The 22,266-nt window shown below is 44.1% G+C and overlaps 2 protein-coding genes across 2 annotated transcripts in view; both read right to left on the reverse strand.

The window, feature by feature from the left end:
• Positions 1–323: 323 nt before the first annotated feature.
• On the reverse strand, positions 324–4,416 carry LOC311104927 (protein sprouty homolog 1-like). The gene is made up of 2 exons (XM_084146910.1): positions 3,926–4,416; positions 324–2,232 (listed from the first exon to the last, which is right to left on the reverse strand). The coding sequence occupies exon 2, from the start codon at positions 2,175–2,177 to the stop codon at positions 1,128–1,130; it is 1,050 nt and encodes a 349-aa protein (XP_084003036.1). The 5' UTR covers positions 2,178–2,232; positions 3,926–4,416; the 3' UTR covers positions 324–1,127.
• Positions 4,417–8,998: 4,582 nt separating this feature from the next.
• The window catches only part of afg2a (AFG2 AAA ATPase homolog A), a 134,419-nt gene continuing 121,151 nt past the window's right edge, over positions 8,999–22,266 (reverse strand). Inside the window, exon 17 of the mRNA XM_084147048.1 lies at positions 8,999–9,479. Coding sequence (XP_084003174.1) covers positions 9,303–9,479 — 177 coding nt within the window. The 3' untranslated portion in view covers positions 8,999–9,302. The remainder of the gene's footprint in view (positions 9,480–22,266) is intronic.

Here is a 22,266-nt window from a genome sequence, read left to right on the forward strand (position 1 = left end):
TTTGAAAGTTCTATATCTTGAAAACTTTTACTCACTAAGTCATTTTCCGCAGAATTCCACACGTCAACAAATGAGTAAATATCAACTTGCTGTTAACCAAAGTATTCCAAGTTATGCAAAGAAAAGCACCACTTGCTTGAAATAACTCATCAACCAAAGTTCGTTCTCAGTTTCAGAATTGTACTCTATGGATTATGCAAGAACCAAACTTGGACCCATTCACTGCTTATGAAACATCTCAATACCCTGAAAGCATTAAAACCAGTGCTAATCACTCCCAAGGGTCAATGTAATGAGGATAATCAAGACAACATTTTTTTTTTCATTATTAATATATTTTCTGCATTAAAGTTAACAGTTTTTTATTTTGTGCCACCCTTTAATTTTTCAGTAAGTATTGATATTTTGTTATATTCAGACATGAGTAAATTTAAGACTGTCTTTTGCAATAAATATCATAAAATAGAGCTTCACATAATAAATATTTTTACAACAAATAAAAATGTTTTAACAGACATTTTCTTTAAAAAAATAGCCAGAATTTCTCTTATGGATTTGAGCATACAGTTTACAAAATGGAAACAAAAACTGGGAAGAATGCCACAGAATGTGTGTGAATGATGAGTGGGGGAGAGGGACAAACATATCCAACAGAATACTATGAGATGGATGTGCTTTCCAGAATGCAACTTGAGCACAGAAAACCATGGTCTTAGTGTGGTAGCAACTGGGAATTCAAACAATCCTCATTTGCTATGAACACGTGGTAACAGCTACATATTGCCTGGCTAGATAGTCCTTCACAGATTTGGTAAGAGGCTGCTCTCACTTGAAGCTTAAAGCACCAGGGAAACTGCCTAGCTAACAGAAAATTATTAATGAGTAGCTGAAGAGAGAAAGAAACAGTTAAGACAAACACTGGTCTGTAAAAACATGGTCTTGTCGAAAAAAAGGAAATATAAAAATAGTTGAGTGGTTTTCATATTCCATGCTTTACTCCTAGCGGGATTCCCCGTTGGAGAAAGGGAAGCGGGTGGGAGGTGCTTAAAATGTTTGATTAACATCAATAGTGAATATTATTATCATCGTCAGAACCCCACGGGGGATCTTCCCACACACACACGGGATCAGGAAGGCTTTTCCAGGGCCTGTTGGGACCAGCTCTCCATTTTGCAATAGACAGTGTTGGAGTTCTTGCAGCGGCATCCGGGCCTGTTGACTTGGTCGTAGCAGCCCTGGCACGCCTTCAGGCACCCCTTGACGGGCGGGTAGCACAGCAAACAGGGGAACAGTACCGACAGTAATCCCATGCAGAGGAAGCGTGAGCAGCAGTGGGAGCGCGACAGCGAGCAGGGGTGGTCGGCACACGAGTCTCCTTCGTCATCGTTGGAACAGTGGTAGAAGATGCCCTTGACCAGGCACATGCATGTGCCATGCTCCAGGGCGCTCTCCACCGAGCACAGGCACTGGCCGTTGCAGGCCAGGCACGAGGGCAGGGTCCTTGGGGCTGTGCATTCCCCGCACTTGCACTTCCCGCAGCGTTCGCAGATGAACTGGTGGCCAGACGCCACGTCCCCTTTCCCTGAGGGCTTGAGCGGTGCCTCCAGTGGTGGCAGCGGGTGAGAGCCCTGCTGGGGGGCTAGCAGCGCCTTGGGCTGAGTCCGAACAGGCTGAGTCCTCTCGGCTCTGTGGTGGTGCTGGTGGAGGGCCACCAACCCCGGTCTAGAAGGAGGCGAGCGGGCCAGGAGTCCATGCTCAGAGGATGCACTGCTGTTGCTCCCTGAGCTGGCCGCGCTGCCCGTACTGGTGGAGCGATTAAGGCCCGGGGCCCTGGTGCTACACTGCTGGCCCCCGGCTACTACCACCACACCGCCATGGTGGCCCTGCCCTACCGGCCGGCGCTCGTAGTTGTTGTTCACATTAACGAGGATCACCTCGTGAGTCCTCTCCTGCTGCTTGTCGGGTCTGGGTGCCATGCGGGGCGCGGGGGGCCTCCGGACCACCGAGGGCCCCTCTGTGTACTCGTTGCTGGAGCGGATGGCCTTGATTTGGTCCAGGGAGAGGATGGCGGCATGCTGGAGCTCCCGCTCGTAATCCGACCTCTGCCGGCCCTCCAGGGAAGGTTGCTGGATCACCACTAATGAACCGCCAGGGCCATGTTGACTTTGGAGCGCCATCTGGGGTGATCACCACTTCCGACATTCACCGTGGACTTGGCATGCATCAGAAAACCTGCGAGGGAGCGGCAAGGGAGACACAGAGAAGGGCCATCAGTAAAGACAAGGATGTCGTTTGTAAATGTGAACTAGGATGGTGGAGGTTTTGAATACTGTTCCCATAGCATTTTAGATTCAACTCATGATGGGAAAGGCTAAAGAGCTGACAATAGATCCCTGGATGGTCTCCATATAGTTCAAACATTTTTGATCAATGATCATCTGTTATAATACAGTGTAAGAGCAACGTCTATTGAGGAGATGATTAGGTTACGCTATTTTGTACTTTTAAAACCTATATTTTAACACTTCAGCAGGCCTACCTTCAACATTTTCAACAATGTTAAGAACATGTTCACTTAGCCCAACTATTTTATTTGATCAACATCGCCTTTACAATGGCACATTTTAACCCTCTGGGCGAAGCAAGCCGTGGAAAAGTAGACTTAACTAGTTTTGTAGCTTCCTCAATATCCACACATCCAAACACTTCCCGGTCTAATTTACATATGTATGACTAGTTAACATTATAAAGCGCCACGGCGACGGAACGAAGCCACGATCCAAGAGGACAAAATGAGCTGCCTCACTTATTATTCTATTACTAAACGGAAGACTGAAGGAAATGTGAAGACAATAGGGTAAAAAAAAAACTAAGGTCACGACAAAATCCCACAATATCAGTGTCGACTTTATGTCCATGTAATTTCAAGCAAATGTTTAAGTTATTGTGCTTCTCAAGAACTTGAAAAGCACATTTTACAACCGAATTAAACCCAATACCGTTACTCGTAGGCCTATTGGATATAAACATATTCTGGAATTAGCCGAGGTATCAGGCCTACCTATAAACGCGTATCCGTTGAAACAGGAACGCAAATGAAATAAACACATATTGGCGCGGTCTAAAAACTGATACAATTTACAGATAGTATTCTCTACCTGAAGACAGCTTGCTTATGATCAGAGCTCTATAATTTATTGACTTCGCTTCATGAAAATCCACAGTAGCACAACAACTATGTTTAGCCACTATATAGATGGGTAGCCTAATTATTGTATTTTAAAAAAGGACATAAATACGCCGTTTATAGCCATATCATACATCAAACGTCTATGCCATCGGGTTTAGCGGTCCGAGCGACGCCCCATGTGATAGAGACGAATCGAAATAAGGGGGGAAACCTTATGAATGAAAACAACTAGGCTACCGTGGGGGAGGGGTGTTTGCGCGTGAGCTCCTCTCCTCTGACAACCATACTATGACCGTTTTGATTCCTTTCTAAATTCTAATGGCCTGTGTTAAATAGACACACCGAGTAGAGGACACAAGCATGTAGAATATTAAGCCAACTCTACAGATTGAAGCACCAGATGAGTGTTCCCAAGGACACCCATCTCGACATAAGTATGAAAAAAGTATGACAAAAGTATGCACTCACTAACTGTAAGTCGCTCTGGATAAGAGCGTCTGCTAAATGACTAAAATGTAAATGTAATAACGACACAAGCCTATTCCATGCAACTATAGTGGCAACAATTTCTAAAGCTGGAGTTCTGAACAAACACTATGCGCATAGCCTACTTGCATCCGAGGAAGGTTAGCTGTGAAATATTTTATGTATCCAGTCTACATTTTAGCAACAAAGAATCTATGACCAAACCCGACATTTCAAATGTGTTTCACGCATTGAGGGGGAGATACGCACCCATCTGCAACCATCCATAACGTCGATTCCATCAACCAGTATACCAAAACTCCATCCAAGGAAATTGTCCAAGCGTATTTTAATTAGCTCTTAACATTCGTAACGATTGCGTTAAATCCAAATACGGATGTTGTAGCTTATCTTCTTTCGTTATTCCTTCTCAAAATCTGGTGCATTACACATTGTGTTCCAGAAAATGTAAATCCACGCTTCTTGATGCACCCAATAAACGTTGCGCACTTGAGGCCGATCTATCAGACAACCCAGTTTAGTCCTAAAGCGGAGTAACAATTGCAGGAAAAAGCTTTTTTAGGATTCTTAAAAGCACATTAATTCACAATATGAAAACAAATAATTATATATCCAATGGCTTCCGTCTTCGAATTCTAATTAGTAAATAGTAGTCAAAGTAGGTTTTTGTTGTGCGGAATGCTCAAAAGCAAGCGCTAATCGAGGACGTGCTCTTCAACACTGCATGCCTGTCTAACTCTGAATGAATGAGAATGTAGAGCTCAGTGTTTGCTCGACAAGCCAACTCCCATTGGCCATTCACTCCACTGAAAAAGGATACATCGCATCCGCTCTTAATTCATTGGGCAGATGTGAAAGGCCGGGCGATAGAGATGTGTGCAGCAGTTAAGGTGGAGCGGTTTAAAATAGCAGAGAAAGCTCATTTCTGTTCTTGTGGTTACAAACTATGGAACAGTGGCAACAAAAGTATCACTTTTTATAAGAAATCATACTCAAAACAGAAAATAATTTTAGAATGGAATACTGTTGGCGTAAGGCCTAAATCTAAAATACCATAATTAAATGGGATATATAGAAAATGAAATGACAACGCCTCCATTACTCTGTTTTATAACGCCAGTGAAACAGTAGGCCTAAACATAACTTCGGAGCCACCTTAAGAAAAAGGCACCCCGCAAGCTAGGGGAAAGATTCCTCCACCCGCCGCCTCCCCCCCTCTGTTCTTGACTGTCTGGTTTGATTGGTGTCGCGGATGCGCTACATCCGGATCCATGAGAAAAGGAAGTTCAATACAAAGTCAATTTATTCTCTTCAAACGGAAAAATCAATAGATGAATGACCTCAATACCATCTCGGGTCAGACATTTCCACAATACTTCTACATTAACGGACTGATAAATGCATCTGTAGGCCTATGCCTCTGATGTTTGGGCTGGATAGGCAATATAAAAAAGTAGTTTGTAAGCTTCATGCTTGATGATAAAGCAACTGCTGCTGGATTCCCAAACGACAGATGGGAACCTCTTCATAGTGGTCGGATGTGCGGAGAGCGGTTGGAAATTTTAGGATTACAGTAATTAACAGATTTTCCATGGATGCAATGATTAATATACCATCCGTGCTTCTTTTTCTCCCCCAGGATACAGCCAATACGCAAATGCAAACCAAATGTAAAGCACATTATTAAAGTTGAATGCAAACGTTTCCTTCAAACTTTTCACCCAATGCAAAAATCAAAGGGGCAGATCGAAATGTAATGGGGGAGGGGTGGTCCAAAATAGGGAAGGGTTGTCAAACTTTTTTTATTTGCTTAGGTGGAGGTTCATGTGTTAATAGAAAATTAACGAATTACCCTCCTGTATGTTGTCTATATCTGTATAGCAGACGCAGTAGCCATCTGACATAAATAAATGCATGTAGGTGTAGTAGCATGCCACCGGCATATCTCTATCTCTACGGGGTTAGGACTAAGCTTCTCTTCCTTTATATAGGCTATATATATATATATATATATATATATATATATATATATATATATATATATATATTAAAATATTAATTTCATGCATGCAATGACCTGATACATTTAGTGCTCAAATCTCTGACAGCTGAACCATGAGGTGGACAATTATTAGGAAAGTAGTCTAACTCTATTTGTTTTAAGGACATGTAAATGTGGCTCATTTGGCCAATATCCCTTGTTTATTGGTTGTGCTGGCTGTGCCAGGTTGGATCTGAATGCATATGGCTGTCCATTACATTTCTCAAAGGTACGGTTCATTAAAATCTTCCCTGTCATGTTGTCTGCCGCCACATTTTCTTCAAGGAAACTCTCAAATGGCATATTGTTTTTATGAAGATTTTACATTACTCGCATGAAAATCTGTCGCCAATTGGATGGAAACCTAGCTATAGACACCCTAAAGGCTTTGGCAAGTGGACTAGTCCAGTGCCACTTTGATTATGCCTGCACATCATGGTTCACCAGCAGCCCCAAACAGCTATAGAATAAGCTACCAGCCAAACAAGCTTGTAAGAATTGAACTTAAACCCCCCTCATACTCATCTGGAGGTTGAGCATTTTTTTTGTCTGTATCTCTGTAATGTGTCTGTATCTCTGTAATTGTATATGTACTTATGTAAAAACTAGAGACCACAATGGAAATAAGTCCCCAACTTTATTGTGCAATCCCGGTCACTTAAAAAAAATATTTGTGTATAAACTCAGCAAAAAAAAGAAACGTCCTCTCACTGTCAACTGCGTTTATTTTCATGTGTAAATATTTGTGTGAACATAACAAGATTCAACAACTGAGACAAGTTCCACAGACGTGACAAACAGAAATGGAATAATGTGTCCATGAACAAAGGGGGGGGGGGTCAAAATCAAAAGTAACAGTCAGTATCTGGTGTGGCCACCAGCTGCATTAAGTACTGCAGTGCATCTCCTCCTCATGGACTGCACCAGATTTGTCAGTGCTTGCTGTGAGATGTTACCCCACTCTTCCACCAAGGCACCTGCAAGTTCCCAGACATTTCTGGGGGGAATGGCCCTAGTCCTCACCCTCCGATCCAACAGGTCCCAGATGTGCTCAATGGGATTGCGATCCGGGCTCTTCGCTGGCCATGGCAGAACACGGACATTCCTGTCTTGCAGGAAATCACGCACAGAACGAGCAGTATGGCTGGTGGCATTGTCATACTGGAGGGTCATGTCAGGATGAGCCTGCAGGAAGGGTACCACATGAGGGAGGAGGATGTCTTCCCTGTAACACACAGCGTTGAGATTGCCTGCAATGACAACAAGCTCAGTCCGATGATGCTGTGACACACCGCCCCAGACCATGACGGACCCTCCACCTCCAAATCGATCCCGCTCTAGAGTACAGGCCTCGGTGTAACGCTCATTCCTTCGACGATAAACGCGAATCCAACCATCACCCCTGGTGAGACAAAACTGCGACTCGTCAGTGAAGAGCACTTTTTGCGACGGTCGGTTTGTGCCCATAGTCAACGTTGTTGCCGGTGATATCTGGTGAGGACCTGCCTTACAACAGGCCTACAAGCCCTCAGTCCAGCCTCTCTCAGGCTATTGCGGACAGTCTGAGCACTGATGGAGGGATTGTGTGTTCCTGGTGTAACTCGGGCAGTTGTTGTTGCCATCCTGTACCTGTCCCGCAGGTGTGATGTTCAGATGTACCGATCCTGTGCAGGTGTTGTTACACATGGTCTGCCACTGCGAAGACGATCAGCTGTCCGTCCTGTCTCCGTGTAGTGCTGTCTTAGGTGTCTCACAGTACGGACATTGCAATTTATTGCCCTGGCCACATCTGTAGTCCTCATGCCTCCTTGCAGCATGCCTAAGGCACGTTCACGCAGATGAGCAGGGACCCTGGGCATCTTTCGTTTGGTGTTTTTCAGAGTCAGTAGAAAGGCCTCTTTAGTGTCCTAAGTTTTCATAACTGTGACCTTAATTGCCTACCGCCTGTAAGCTGTTAGTGTCTTAATGACTGTTCCTCAGGTGCATGTTCATTCATTGTTTATGGTTAATTGAACAAGCATGGGAAACTTTTAAACCCTTTACAATGAAGATCTGTGAAGTTATTTGGATTTTTACTAATTATCTTTGAAAGACAGGGTCCTGAAAAAGGGACGTTTCTTTTTTTGCTGAGTTATATGTATTATTTTTAACTGACAAATAAAATCAATAAAATCAATCAATCCAAACTGTGCAGCGGCCAATTCATTAATTTAAAGAGACATGTTACAAAACACCAAAACGTTTAATAACATTTGTAGATTATCAAGCCAAGCCTTTGATACTGGGTAAGCCTACACGGTAGGGAGGGATGCATTTTCTGTTTGTCCAGATTGACATAGTCTATTTATTGTGGTGTTGAAAACGCAAACCATGATATTGAAGTGCCCGTAGTCGGTATGCTTTGTTTATTGGTTGTGGGTGCAATGGCACAGAAACCTGTTGGTGGAAAATTTGTTGCATATATTTTATATAATTATAAATATGGTGTCAAAATGTTGAAAATCTGATTTCCCCTTAGCTGATAATTGTCTGCAGGGAGAGTGAGCTCGTCTGTGGTGGTCGGCGAACCCTCAACCTTCTGGCCCGTAGCCCTGCGTGGCATCAACTGTGAAACAAAAGCATGCTGAAGTGGCAAAGTCGATATCCACGTTTATAAACACATGATTTCCTAAGAGCACATTAGAGGCTGCTGCTGCCTATTGAAATCACTGGCCACTTTAAGAAATGGAACACTAGTCACTTTAATAATGTTTACAGTCACTTTAATAATGTTTACATATCTTGCACTACTCATCTCATATGTATATACTGTATTCTATTCTATAATATTCTACTGTATCTTAGTCCATGCCGCTCTGTCATTGCTTGTCCATATATGTATATTTTCTTAAATTCCATTCCTTACTAGTTTTGTGTGTATTAAGTATATGTTGTGAAATTGTTAGATATTACTCGTTAGATATTACTGCACTGTCGGAGCTAGAAGCACAAGCATTTCGCTACACCCGCTATAACATCTGCTAAACACGTGTATGTGACAAATCAAATGTTATTTTATTTTATTTAAACACAGGATTTCTACAGTTGTTATTTGCGGTCGTAAACATTATTTTGAGTTAATTCTATGAGGGGGGAGGGTGTTCAATTTATTTTACAGTACAAGGGGAGGGTCATGTGAAAATATTTGTAACTTTGGGGGGCATTTTTTTATGACACCTTGAGTTGGACCAGCCCCCCCCCCCACCCACCCCCTAATCCAGTGTTTCCTAAACTCGGTCCTGGGGACCCCAAGTGTGCACATATTGGTTTTTGCCCTAGCACTACACAGCTGAATCAAATAATCAAAGCTTGATGATGAGTTGATTATTTGAATCAGCTGTGTAGTGCTATGGAGAAAAAAAAAAGTGCAACCCTTGGGGTCCCCAGGACCGAGTTTGGGAAACGCTGCGGCCTATTCACTGATGTAATGTCCATTTGGAAACCCTTGCGACTCCAGTGGATAACTGCATTTATGGTAACCATATGCAGTCGGTCCGGAACTGTTTCGGTGACTGTAGGCCTAGTGCTTATTTTTTCACGCCGACGTCAGAAGAAGCGCAGGCCGCGTTGCTGTTGATAGTTGATATACAACTGGATGAGAGAGTCTGGAACTCTAGGCTTCACGGCGTTCAGGGCGCTTTCAAAGTGTCTCGCCATGATGAGCTGTGCTTTGATGTCCTCTTGCAGGGCCAGCAAGGCAGCTTCTCTGCATACTGCTGTTATCTGTGACAGGAAACAGATACAGGGCTGTCAGACGGCCAGATCTCGACTACTTAACATCATGTTAGCATCCACAGCCACTAGGCCAGTGTTTCCCAACTCCAGTCCTCGAGTATCCCCAACAGCACACATTTTTGTTGTAGCCGGGACAAACAAACCTCATTCAACTAATTTAGGGCTTGATGAGTAGTTGACAAGTTGAATCAGGCGTGCTTGTCCAGGGCTACAATACAAATGAGTACTGTTGGGGATACTTGAGGACTGGAGTTGGGAAACACCGCACTAGGCTGCGGTGAGCAGGTCAATAATGAATCTCTACAAAACGAGGTTGACCAAATCATGACCATCAGAATAAAAAATAGAGTTGAATTTACACATTTGTAACAGTTTGTATTAAGCCGTGTGTAATATTACACAACAGCTACAATGTTTTAATGCTTAGCCTACAGCCTACGGTTATTACAGGGTTAAACACACACACACACACACACACACACACACACACACACACACACACACACACACACACACACACACACACAAACAGTAGAACAAAGTATCTGATATGCAGAACACACACACACACCAGATCATAATTTTGATTGTATTCAGGTTGCACATTTGATTGCAAGGGAAATAAATTACACCATTTGACTTGTGAGGGCCATTCATTCTGTTTAATTGCAAACAACATATAGATTCCCAATCCTGCACCTCCCTCCCTTGCAGTCACAGCAGTTTACATTCTTTACATTGCTCAGGGTTCGGGTCGTTCCGTGGAGCAAACTGACGGTGCATATCCTGCAAATCTCAACACAGTGCTATCAGTCACTGGAAAAGACAGATTGGTTTCCGTTAGAGCTTTGAGGGGGGCGGATAAAGTAAGCCGCCGTTGGCAGGTTGTGCCGTAGAACAGAGCGCTAGTTTTGGAAGAGAGGGTGGCATGGGTGGCAAGAACGTATCTGGCATTCATCAGCCATCGCTGGACTTTCAGAAATGACTCACTCCCATGGTGTGCAGTCTCCTCCAAAAGTCGCCAGGCCGTAGTCTTGTCACCGTTAATTCAGGGGGAAATGATAAAACAGGGTGTGGGGGATGGGGGGGTCTGCTGACACCGCCACCTCCCTCCAATCCAGGGGAACCCACAAAGGCCTCAATGTGTTTGGAAAACAAGACCTATATAGGGAAATCTCACTGTAGGTGAGTTAGTGCTGGGCTGGAACAAAAGCCTGCGTGCACCGTGGCCCTCCAGGACCGGAGATGCCCATCTCGATTCTAAAAACGGAGGCCCACACGGTGTCCTGGTCTCCTCCACAAACCATCTGGGTCCAGATTCATAAAGCCCACCAGTGTATGCGTGGTGAGCTAGGGTCAGTTCTGCCTTTTAGATCATAATCACACCTGCGAGGGCTGCGAATGTATTCAATCTATTTCAAGCGGAGGCAACTGAACCATTTGGAAGGTGACCTCACAAATTCCCGTGGCATATTTTCCCCATTCCAAGAAGGGCACAGCACAAATGTGTACCCTACAATGAAGGAGCGAAGAAAAGCATTCCTGAAAGGAATAAACCTTATTGCAATGGGAAGGGCGAAGAGGGGAGAAAATAAAAATAGTGGTTCCCCTTGAGCTCATCCATGGGACAGAGGCTGGCAACAAGATGGCAGACTGTTGACATTGACAGACATTGCCGGGTAGAAGTCGGCGAAAGGTACAGATCTCAGATCCCAAATCCTAATCTTAACCATTATGGGGAAAACCACAAAACTGACCTCAGATCAGAAAAACAACATTGGAGGACGGTAGCAGCGGCCAATGAGAACATTTCTTTATTTATTTATATTGTAGCTAAAGTGAATTCGTAGCAAAATAGCTCCATAGCTGCTTAAAGACATGCTCTGGAACTTTGGTGACGGTTAAGTCTTTTTTTAAACTCCCGCTTTTGGGGAAGATGTGCTGCACCATTTCCCCTACATTTTCCCCCATGTGGGCCAGCCCCCTAGCAATTAGAGTTCTAGCCAATGAGCTTCAGCGCCTCACCATTTGAGTGACAGCTAGCAAGATGCATACACAGCAGAGCGAGAGAGAGAGCAATGATGTGGTGCATATATCTGCACAATTATGACGTTGTACGCAATTTTCGGGGACCACTTTTGGCCCGTGAGCGCAACTTTCAGAACTACTGGCTAAAAAGTTTACAAAAGTACCGGAGAATCTCTTTAGCCACTTTGCCTGTGTGTGTGTTGGACCAGTAACTGAAAGGTCGCTGGTTTGAATCCCAGAGCCGACTAGGTGAAAAATATGTCGATGTGCCCTTGAACAAAGCACTTAACCCTAATTGCTACTTTAAGTCACTCTGGATAAGAGCGTCTGCTAAATTACAAAAATATAATGTAAAACGTGTGTGTGTAAGAGAGAGTACTGTAAGAGTGTTTCTACTTGATTTGACAGATTAGTTGTGGTACCAGCATCCACCAGGGTCACATATTAACTCAGGTATGGTAATAACCCATCAGTATCCACTTTGGCTACCAGCCATCCTCTCCGACGACTCAATAAAGATCTGTGTGTGCACTGTTTGCCTGTTTTTGCTAGTTCAACTTCATAGTTGAGTAGAAAGAGAAGTCAAGTCTTAAGTCGCACATAGAGATACATTTAAATATCTCCTGAGAGGTTTAACAGAATTAACAAAAATGTTAAGAGTAGCTAGTACTTTCAAGTATCATACAGAAGTGATACTTGATGGGGATGGGATAGTTTGGAATCTTAAGACAGGAAGGGGGTTTTGAGATGAGTATGTACAAGGAAGTATGTCGGTTGTGTAAGGCAGGTGCTAGGCAGATGTCAGGAAGTTTGCGATTTCTTTGTTCAGGGCCAGCCGAACAACATGATTCAGACACTGTAAACAGAGTCCAGGGCTAAATGTCTTTGAGGGCTTCCCATCATTCAAATAATTTTGCTTGCTGTCAATGGTGATGTGAAACAATGAAGGTATGCAACACAGGCCTCAATTCCATTTTAGTCATTTAGCAGACGCTCTTATCCAGAGCGACTTACAGGAGCAATTAGGGTTAAGTGCCTTGCTCAAGGGCACATGGACAGATTTTTCACCTAGTCAGCTCGGGGATTAGAACCAGCGACCTTTCGGTTACTGGCACAACGCTCTTAACCACTAAGCTACCTGCTTAGTTAAAGAGGGAGAACGTTGAAAGAGGGAGAACGTTGAAACAGAGAGGGGAAAGATGGGGGGTGCAAGTGACTTCAACAACATGATTGAAGGACATTTCCATGCAACACGTACAAACACATGGACCCAAAAACACAAACGCAATTGTCTTCAATTTATTTTTTTACTTTGTGCCGACATAAGGGCCCTGTTAAGGGCCTCTTCTCTCAATCCCATGACTCAACAACAAATCATTTGGCTATTTACGCCGGTTGCCCCCCTAGTTTGACAAACCAACAGAGCTGCTCACAAGTATATACTGTAGCAATAGCAGCACACACTGACATATTCATCTTTCTCATTTAGGAGGGGTCTCTATACGCTGCTGAACGCAGCATTTGTTTTTGCATGTGTGTTTACCATGTGCAATTTGAAAAGCCACAAAGGCAAACAGGGTGAGCAAAAAGCAGTTTGTTTGTAAACGTGAAGAAATTCCAGGCTCCGAGCCAACACAACCCCTTAAAGCTGGGCCCCCCGCTCGAGAGAGTGCCGAAAAAACTGCAAACGCACAGCAATGAAATTAAGGGGGCCGTGGCAGCCCAGGCAAAATTATGGATCGGAGGGTTTTATTGCAATGCAGACTTTATTTTTCATTCCCTTCATAAATTATGTCAGCAATCACTTAAATATATGGAGGGACTAAAGTGATGCATTGCAGCAGCCATTAGTATTTTGGATACCTGGTTGGCTGGCGGTGCAGTAACAGCCATCAAAGTCAAACCAAATGAAGAAAACGGCAGTGTGTTTCACTTTGCAGTAGTGTAAAGCATAGATTTAAGACCACCTAGGACCAGGTCTATTTAGTAGCATTTTCCAAAAACAGGTTTTGACTCCAAAAACATAGACTGTAAAGAGTACTTGATACAGAGTAAGCCAAGGCATTCGTTTTAATTGTAGCCTATATACTGTATCTTTCCAATCACAAGTTCTTGTTCTTCTATTAGATCACAACCTAAATATACACTTTCTGTAACAATGACGTTAATAACCCTTCGTTAAAATCACTTTCATGGAATCTGTGTTCCACACACAGATATTCATTTCTGATGAAAGATTGTTTTTTTGAGTAGTCGTGGCCTCACAACACACACCTTATATGCCACAACACACACCTTATGAGTGCACTCATGCACATACAATCTTAGCAGCCATGTTTGAATACCAACCATATCACACTTCTACTTGTGGAGAGTTCCAGAGTCTCCCTGTCAGTCAAAGTGGTGAAATAAGATGTCATTCGAGTGGCCTAGACCACAGTGATCTAGACAGGACACTGGAAAAGTGAAAGACACACAATTGCCTGATTGAACTCCGACCACATCCTTGTTTCCACTCGTTCAACTGCTTTTTTCGCTGCTCCCAAAACCCCTCTTGCGAACGATGCATGTCGCACGCGAAAAGAAGGAAAATGCGATCCGAAGAAGTGATTATGCAGACGATTTACCATCTGTCATCATATTTCCCGACCGTAAGAGGAGAGGGGGGAAAAAGCCCTCTGGTAGACCATAATGATACGTTGCTGCAGGTTGGTAGTCACATTTAGTTCTGTTCTACGTTGGTCATTTCATTGGAAGGGGCAGGCAAAGCAATTTGGATCTCCAGCTTAAATGGCAGAGGGCTAAGCTTGGTCTTTTCAGCTCAGTGCAGGGAGGGAGGCTGGCCCTCAGTGCCGTTTAACACCATGACATCAGCCTTGGCATGTGCACTGGCATTTTTCCTTCAGGCTTGAGGCTTTTCTCATTTCCCTTGCTTGGAGTCAGACCGCCACAACACGAGCCCCAGATACTTCAGTGGCCTCTGGACATGCTCCTGCAACCGCGTCTCTCCTCCACTGGCTGTTGGCTGTGTGTGTTATGCCCATCCGATTCCCTGCCTTGTAATGGAAGTAACACCTGCCTAACACTCAATGCACACTTACAGACATTCAGACACACCCATATGTACACACACTACAGAGTGTATTCATTGGGATTCTGTCTGTGTTCCTTTACATAGAAAATGTAGCCTCACAGATTCTCATATTTGTCACGTGTCAGTTGTACGAAAAACTCTCTCCATTTCTCTTCATAACATTCAACAACATTTTAGTTTCTATTCTAGTGTCAGTAAAACAACTGTGCACAGAAATGTTTTCAGGATTGGATGAAGAAGCTAACCGGCAGCGCATACCAACGGGCTCAGGTCAAAAACACCCAGTATGCCGTCGCTTCCTACCTCAACAAAGCCGCTCAGTCCCGGTATCAAAAAGCCTTAATGAGGGGCTGGTTTGGTGGCTATCTGCTCCTGCAGCAGATCAACGAGGCCAGGCGGCGTGGTAACTATCGAGCCGTCCTTGTGTCCTTAGCAGCCTGCATCCAGTCCCCCCACACAACGGCTATAATAATAATAATAATAATAATAATATGCCATTTAGCAGACGCTTTTACACAAAGCGACTTACAGTCATGTGTGCATACATTTTTACGTATGGGTGGTCCCGGGGATCGAACCCACTACCCTGCCGTTACAAGCGCCATGCTCTACCAATTGAGCTACAGAGGACCACAGGCTACAGGAGCAGCGCTGGGGCTAAACCCCCTGTCACTCTGCATTACGCCAACACCTGCCCCAGCTCTCTTGCGAGCGAACACACACACACACAGGGGCACGCATAGACACGCATAGCCAGTGATGATATTGGCTCATGAAGACGTTCTTAGGCCAACGGCAAAAATATTGACTCCCCCCTTTAAGAAAAATAGGCCCCACTGAATCCGACGTTCGGAGAGGAAATTAAATACTATAGAAATCAAACAGCGTCGAGCTCCGACCAGAAATAAAAGGTTTAATTCTCCAAGAAGGCAAAGAGGAAGTGTCTGCAGTGACAGCAGGCTGCCAGGAGAAATATGGCCTGACCACGACCCATGTGAAACCTACAGTATTTAAAAATTAAGGCAGGGGGGGCTGGTTAAGTTGAGGATAGGGGGGAGGAGAGTGGTGGGGAGTGTGTGTGTGTGTGTGTGTTGGGGGGTTATGGAGTCACGTGGGGGGGAAGGAGACGTGAATGGAAACATGCCACATGACCATAAGGGGAAGGAGAAGGGGTAGGGCCTCTTGGCATGCAGTGATTGTGTCAAGGGATTCAGATTCCATCGAAAAATGGGACGTGTGCTCGTTTCACTGGTGCTCGCTAACGTTGCCAAGACAACACAGTGTTCGTTTCTCTCTATCGCCCCCCCCCCCAGAATAACTTTCAAAGCAGGGGTGACTTGGCTGTTATGAAGTCCATCCCTAGTGCGTTACTACCATCATAACAACAATCGCTCTAATCCAGAACCTATAGAACTGCTGTCATAGCTAACCCATGATGCGGACCAATCAGTTGAGATGATGAAACTCTTTTAGAAGGGTCGACCCCCTCCTCACCTCTCCCCTGTTTTGGAAAGGCCCGTGTGGAATAGCACCTGTGTTCGAGGCTCTGCGACGAGGCGGCCGTGGCGTGTAAGGGGGAAAACAGGGCCTCACTTTTAAGGGCATATATGTCCTCGCCGGTTAATCAGGCGAATGAATGCGGCACATTCTCCCCAGCCCTGGGAAGGAAGAGATGGAATATTTACTAAACATGCCCACACTGAAGCGACCCGGAGATCGCTCTCTATGGCTCTGTGTATATTCTCGTGTACTACTCTGCCCCCAAGTGTGTGTGTGTTTGTGTGTGTGCTCACGTTTGCACAGTCCTGCTCACATGATAAGCAAAATTCAGGACGTCCGTGCCCATCCTCTATTCTAAAATTGCTTTAAGTCATATGGGTAACATGGTAGCCTCACGAGCCACCTAATCCCGCGAGATTCCATTAAACGCTGCACAGATATCAGTCTGGTAGGGCTGCGAAGGCATGATTCTTAGCCCCGCCTTGTCCCATCACCGTTGCTTCCTCTGATGAACTATGGGGGTGGTTTAGTTGATGACGAACGCGAAGCTCCGTTGTTGACAGGCAGTAGACAGCAGGACAACAACACATGTAAAGTCATACTTATGAGGTGATAGCTAAATATAAAGCTTTACGTGACAGTTTGAAAGTTGCCAAAATAAACTATGCTCCCTATCATACCTGCTCCATTCTATGCGATAGCATATAACATCAATTACAAGAAGGTTCAATAAACTGTAGGCAATCAGAGGTTCCTGTATCAAGACAATCTCTGTATTGAATCCGATGCGGTAGACTAATCTCTATCATCACTACGGTTTGGCAAAAACATTAGTACGCTACTTTATTTCTGTTAAGTCTCACGTTGACATACGTGTATATATATATATATATATATATATATATATATATATATATATATATATATATATATATATATATATCTTTCTTGCTGCCTTTTTTGGCTCATATAGCCTATTATCCTGGCGTTCGATATACCGTTCTCTGGAAAGACGACAAGCAACGCCCATTGGCCAAAACGGCTTCAATGGTATCACTTCCAGACTGATAGCTCAGAGGTAATCAGTCTGGTAATTACAAGGCTAAACATGGGTAACATCTACTGTGGCACTAACCTCTGGATGCTGCACTGGAGTCATGGAAACCTTCATGTTGACAGATGTTTGATATTGGTTGTGTCTAGGAGTAGGGGGAATGGGGCTATTCGGCCCTTGAGAAAGACATTTGATTGTTCTGGCCAGTACAGCTGAATAAGAGTAAGGCTAAAAGGCCAAGACATAAGGGTAGACATAATGGTACAAGGACATTTTGAATGGGAACATATTGGCACACAGAGACAGAGACACAAAAATGTTCAAAGCAATGGCTAAGTGGAACACCCTCCATTTTGATTGGGCAAAAAGTAAGAGGGCTAAAGAATCAACAGTATCACCAATATTATCACAATGACACAATCTCAATAGAGTAATTCCTCACGAAACCAGGACAAAGAAAATACCATGATTTTAGGGAATTTCATGAAATGTAATGGTCCTTTGGCGGAAGGACTGTTGACATACACTGAGTGTACAAAACATTAAGGACACCTGCTCTTTCCATGACATAGACTGACCAGGTGAATCCAGGTGAAAGCTATATCAAAGCTTATTGATGTCACTTGTTAAATCCACTTCAAATCAGTGTAGATGAAGTGGATGAGACAGGTTAAAGAAGGATTTTTAAGGCAAGGCAAAGGTGTGGCCAATCCACAGTCGTTTGCGAGGTGTTAAACGAGAGACTGGCCTTCCTGTTGGGCTACTCAGTGCAGCGTTTAACTACAGACCCCTGACCTGTCGGCCCCTGTGGGCCCTGTGGGCCCCTGAAACAGGCACACCTCCTCCTGACAGTGGCCTATGGGGCCTAAGGCCAGGGAAGGAGAGGAAGAGCCGGGGGCCAACTCTATAAACCTTTTTTTACTGGTTCCTGGAGTTCCTATTGCGCTGGTCTTCCCCTTGCATTCTTTTTGCTCTCTTTCTCAATCTCTCTCTCAATCTCTCTCTCAATCTCTCTCTCTCACTGTAGTTTGCCTCCTCTCGCTGCCAAAAGGCCCTAGGACTTTTTTTTTTACTGGTTTCTTAATGCTGGAGGGGTAAACATCCCTCTCTATCCTTCCTGCTCTCTCTCTCGGCCCTCTCCCTCCCTCCTGCCTCTACTCCAAGCCAAGAGAAACATTACATTGAGTACACTTGAGTGGTTCATATTTCCCAGGAAAAATTCAATTTGCGCCACGCGTGTACTTGGACCTAGACCAAAGCAAGGTCTTTATATATAAATGCTAAAAGTCTGTCCGTTTCATACTTCTAGCATTTTGACAGCCAGGACTCTGAAAGGCTGCTCACTTGAAAAGGAAAAAGATTACTTTATGATCAAAATTAGAGAGGTAAATAGCTATTAGTTCCAGAGACAATCTGACATACTTGCCGGGGTAGTAAACTGAATATTATATATACATATTTCTGGGCAATCTCCTCCCGTTTCCTATGGTTGGAAAATGTCAAAACAATAGTGGTTCACTTTGGCAAAATTATACTGCGCATTTAAAACTCATAAAAAAGCTCACCAATTTATAACACTCACCTATGTTTTGGCCTCGAACAACCGCAAAAACTGCATATTTTCTTGATCAACATTGTGTTTTTATCTATCAATCTCTGATCTGCAGAGGCCAGACGTACACTTGCGTCATTGAGTCTTTACATTGAATGTTACTGTTATTAAAATAGCAACAGCTTTGTTGATGCATTCTTCTGCGTGTCCTTGATAATAAAAAATCTTTGCAACAACAAATATGGGGTCATAAATCTTTGGCGGGGAACAGGGCCAGAGGAACAACCACAACCACAACAGGTGTTAAGAGGAAGCCATTTTTCTTCCTGCTTGGAAAACAAAATATATACAGTGGGGAAAACAAGTATTTAGTCAGCCACCAATTGTGCAAGTTCTCCCACTTAAAAAGATGAGAGAGGCCTGTAATTTTCATCATAGGTACACGTCAACTATGACAGACAAATAGAGCATTTTTTTCTCCAGAAAATCACATTGTAGGATTTTTTATGAATTTATTTGCAAATTATGGTGAAAAATAAGTATTTGGTCACCTACAAACAAGCAAGATTTCTGGCTCTCACAGACCTGTAACTTCTTCTTTAAGAGGCTCCTCTGTCCTCCACTCGTTACCTGTATTAATGGCACCTGTTTGAACTTGTTATCAGTATAAAAGACACCTGTCCACAACCTCAAACAGTCACACTCCAAACTCCACTATGGCCAAGACCAAAGAGCTGTCAAAGGACACCAGAAACAAAATTGTAGACCTGCACCAGGCTGGGAAGACTGAATCTGCAATAGGTAAGCAGCTTGGTTTGAAGAAATCAACTGTGGGAGCAATTATTAGGAAATGGAAGACATACAAGACCACTGATAATCTCCCTCGATCTGGGGCTCCATGCAAGATCTCACCCCGTGGGGTCAAAATGATCACAAGAACGGTGAGCAAAAATCCCAGAACCACACGGTGGGGCCTAGTGAATGACCTGCAGAGAGCTGGGACCAAAGTAACAAAGCCTACCATCAGTAACACACTACGCCGCCAGGGACTCAAATCCTGCAGTGCCAGACGTGTCCCCCTGCTTAAGCCAGTACATGTCCAGGCCCGTCTGAAGTTTGCTAGAGTGCATTTGGATGATCCAGAAGAGGATTGGGAGAATGTCATATGGTCAGATGAAACCAAAATAGAACTTTTTGGTAAAAACTCAACTTGTCGTGTTTGGAGGACAAAGAATGCTGAGTTGCATCCAAAGAACACCATACCTACTGTGAAGCATGGGGGTGGAAACATCATGCTTTGGGGCTGTTTTTCTGCAAAGGGACCAGGACGACTGATCCGTGTAAAGGAAAGAATGAATGGGGCCATGTATCGTGAGATTTTGAGTGAAAACCTCCTTCCATCAGCAAGGGCATTGAAGATGAAACGTGGCTGGGTCTTTCAGCATGACAATGATCCCAAACACACCACCCGGGCAACGAAGGAGTGGCTTCGTAAGAAGCATTTCAAGGTCCTGGAGTGGCCTAGCCAGTCTCCAGATCTCAACCCCATAGAAAATCTTGGAGGGAGTTGAAAGTCCGTGTTGCCCAGCGACAGCCCCAAAACATCACTGCTCTAGAGGAGATCTGCATGGAGGAATGGGCCAAAATACCAGCAACAGTGTGTGAAAACCTTGTGAAGACTTACAGAAAACGTTTGACAACAAAGGGTATATAACAAAGTATTGAGAAACTTTTGTTATTGACCAAATACTTATTTTCCACCATAATTTGCAAATAAATTCATTAAAAATCCTACAATGTGATTTTCTGGAATTTTTTTCCTCATTTTGTCTGTCATAGTTGACGTGTACCTATGATGAAAATTACAGGCCTCTCTCATCTTTTTAAGTGGGAGAACTTGCACAATTGGTGGCTGACTAAATACTTTTTTTCCTCACTGTATGATGGTGTTTTCTGTGTTTTTCTTTCTCCCCCTTCATAACATCAATGTTATTTCAAAGTCTTTCCACCTACAGATTGACAGAGTATACGAGGCCTTTTGATATTTCAGAGCCATACATTGGTTTTGGATGGCTGGTAATGTTAAGCAATCTTTACCTTTTCCTCAAATACAACACATGGTGGATATTTTGACAGCAGGGGATTTCGTGGAGAAATGACCTTCCGTAAACATGAAAACTATGAAATATGGATCCACTTAATCAACCACAATGTCCCCACAGTAGGCCTAAATGATGTTCCCACAATGTCCCCATTCTGGGCCTATATGATGTTCCCACAATGTACCTCTCCCCATTTATGAGTAAACCAAGTTCCCAGAGTCCTCTGGAAAACTGAGAGCCCTTTACTGACGTGCGTCCTCTCCGTGACACCCTGTGCAACCTTCCGCAGGCTAACAGGGGAAACAATGTTGACTCCTAGTAAAGAAGCCTCCTCTATCAAAGCTAACGGGCCAACAGGTCTCCACCAGGCTGAAGGAGCTGGCCTCTCTCTGACTCGGAACATGTGATGGGGTACATAAATCCTTGGGTTCTTCCTGTCAGGGCTTGATCATAAAAAAGAAACGCGTCACCCTTCCCTCCGGACTAGCAGCAATCCCTCTTTATGACAACACAATGCAATTACAGTATCGAATGTTACTTTGTTGGACAGCTGAAGGCGGATGGTGGGGGCAGGAGCAGTGCTGATGGACGGGTGTGGTGGTGGGGGGTAGGGGGTGTAAACTTGGGGAAAACAGATGTCACTCGGGGCAGGAACCTGCCAGGTGGAAGACGTGATTTTAACAAGGCTTCTGGCTCGGAGCTGACATGACAACAACTGCCAGTCTGTCACTCTACCAGTCCATTCAACCTAACCCTATCAAGACTAGGGATGCAACAGGGTCTTTACATGAATGACACTGTTGCAACTTTATGTGAAGTGTAAGCCAAAATCATTTTCTCTCCTCACAAAGTCTGATAACTAACGCAAGACTCAATGATTAGTAATGTCCATGCTCATTTTCTTAAGAGTTCCTAGTACTTCAGTTGGCAGAGAGAGGAGAGAGAGAGAGAGAGAGAGAGAGAGAGAGAGAGAGAGAGAGAGAGAGAGAGAGAGAGAGAGAGAGAGAGAGAGAGAGAGAGAGAAGGCTGTGTGTGAGCAAGAGAAATCTGACTCGGCAGACCGGCCTCCAATTTCAATAAGAGCCTGGACGATTTAAGAGGGCCCCTCATCGAACTTGTTCCCCTGAAGTGTGGGCTTGATACACAACCGATGCCCATCCGCCATGGCACGCCTCACCGCCCTCTGTAGAAACGCTGCCGTGCCAAGACAAATACCCCCGCTCAGTAGCATTTCAAACAGACGCATAACACTCCGGCAGACTTTTATGACCGGGCCATGCCAGGAGTATTCACGTTCACATACCCTCAGGAGAGCTATAGTATATTTAGTATAGAGAAGATGCCTTTAAGCACTCCATTCCACCTATACATCCCACCAAGAAACACTGGACCACAAGATCTAACTATTTATTATGTTAGTGTTCTTTATCTTAGTAAGTTAGAGC

The sequence above is a fragment of the Coregonus lavaretus genome, assembly GCF_964263955.1.
Source record: "Coregonus lavaretus genome assembly, chromosome: 29".
NCBI classification, from domain to species: domain Eukaryota; kingdom Metazoa; phylum Chordata; class Actinopteri; order Salmoniformes; family Salmonidae; genus Coregonus; species Coregonus lavaretus.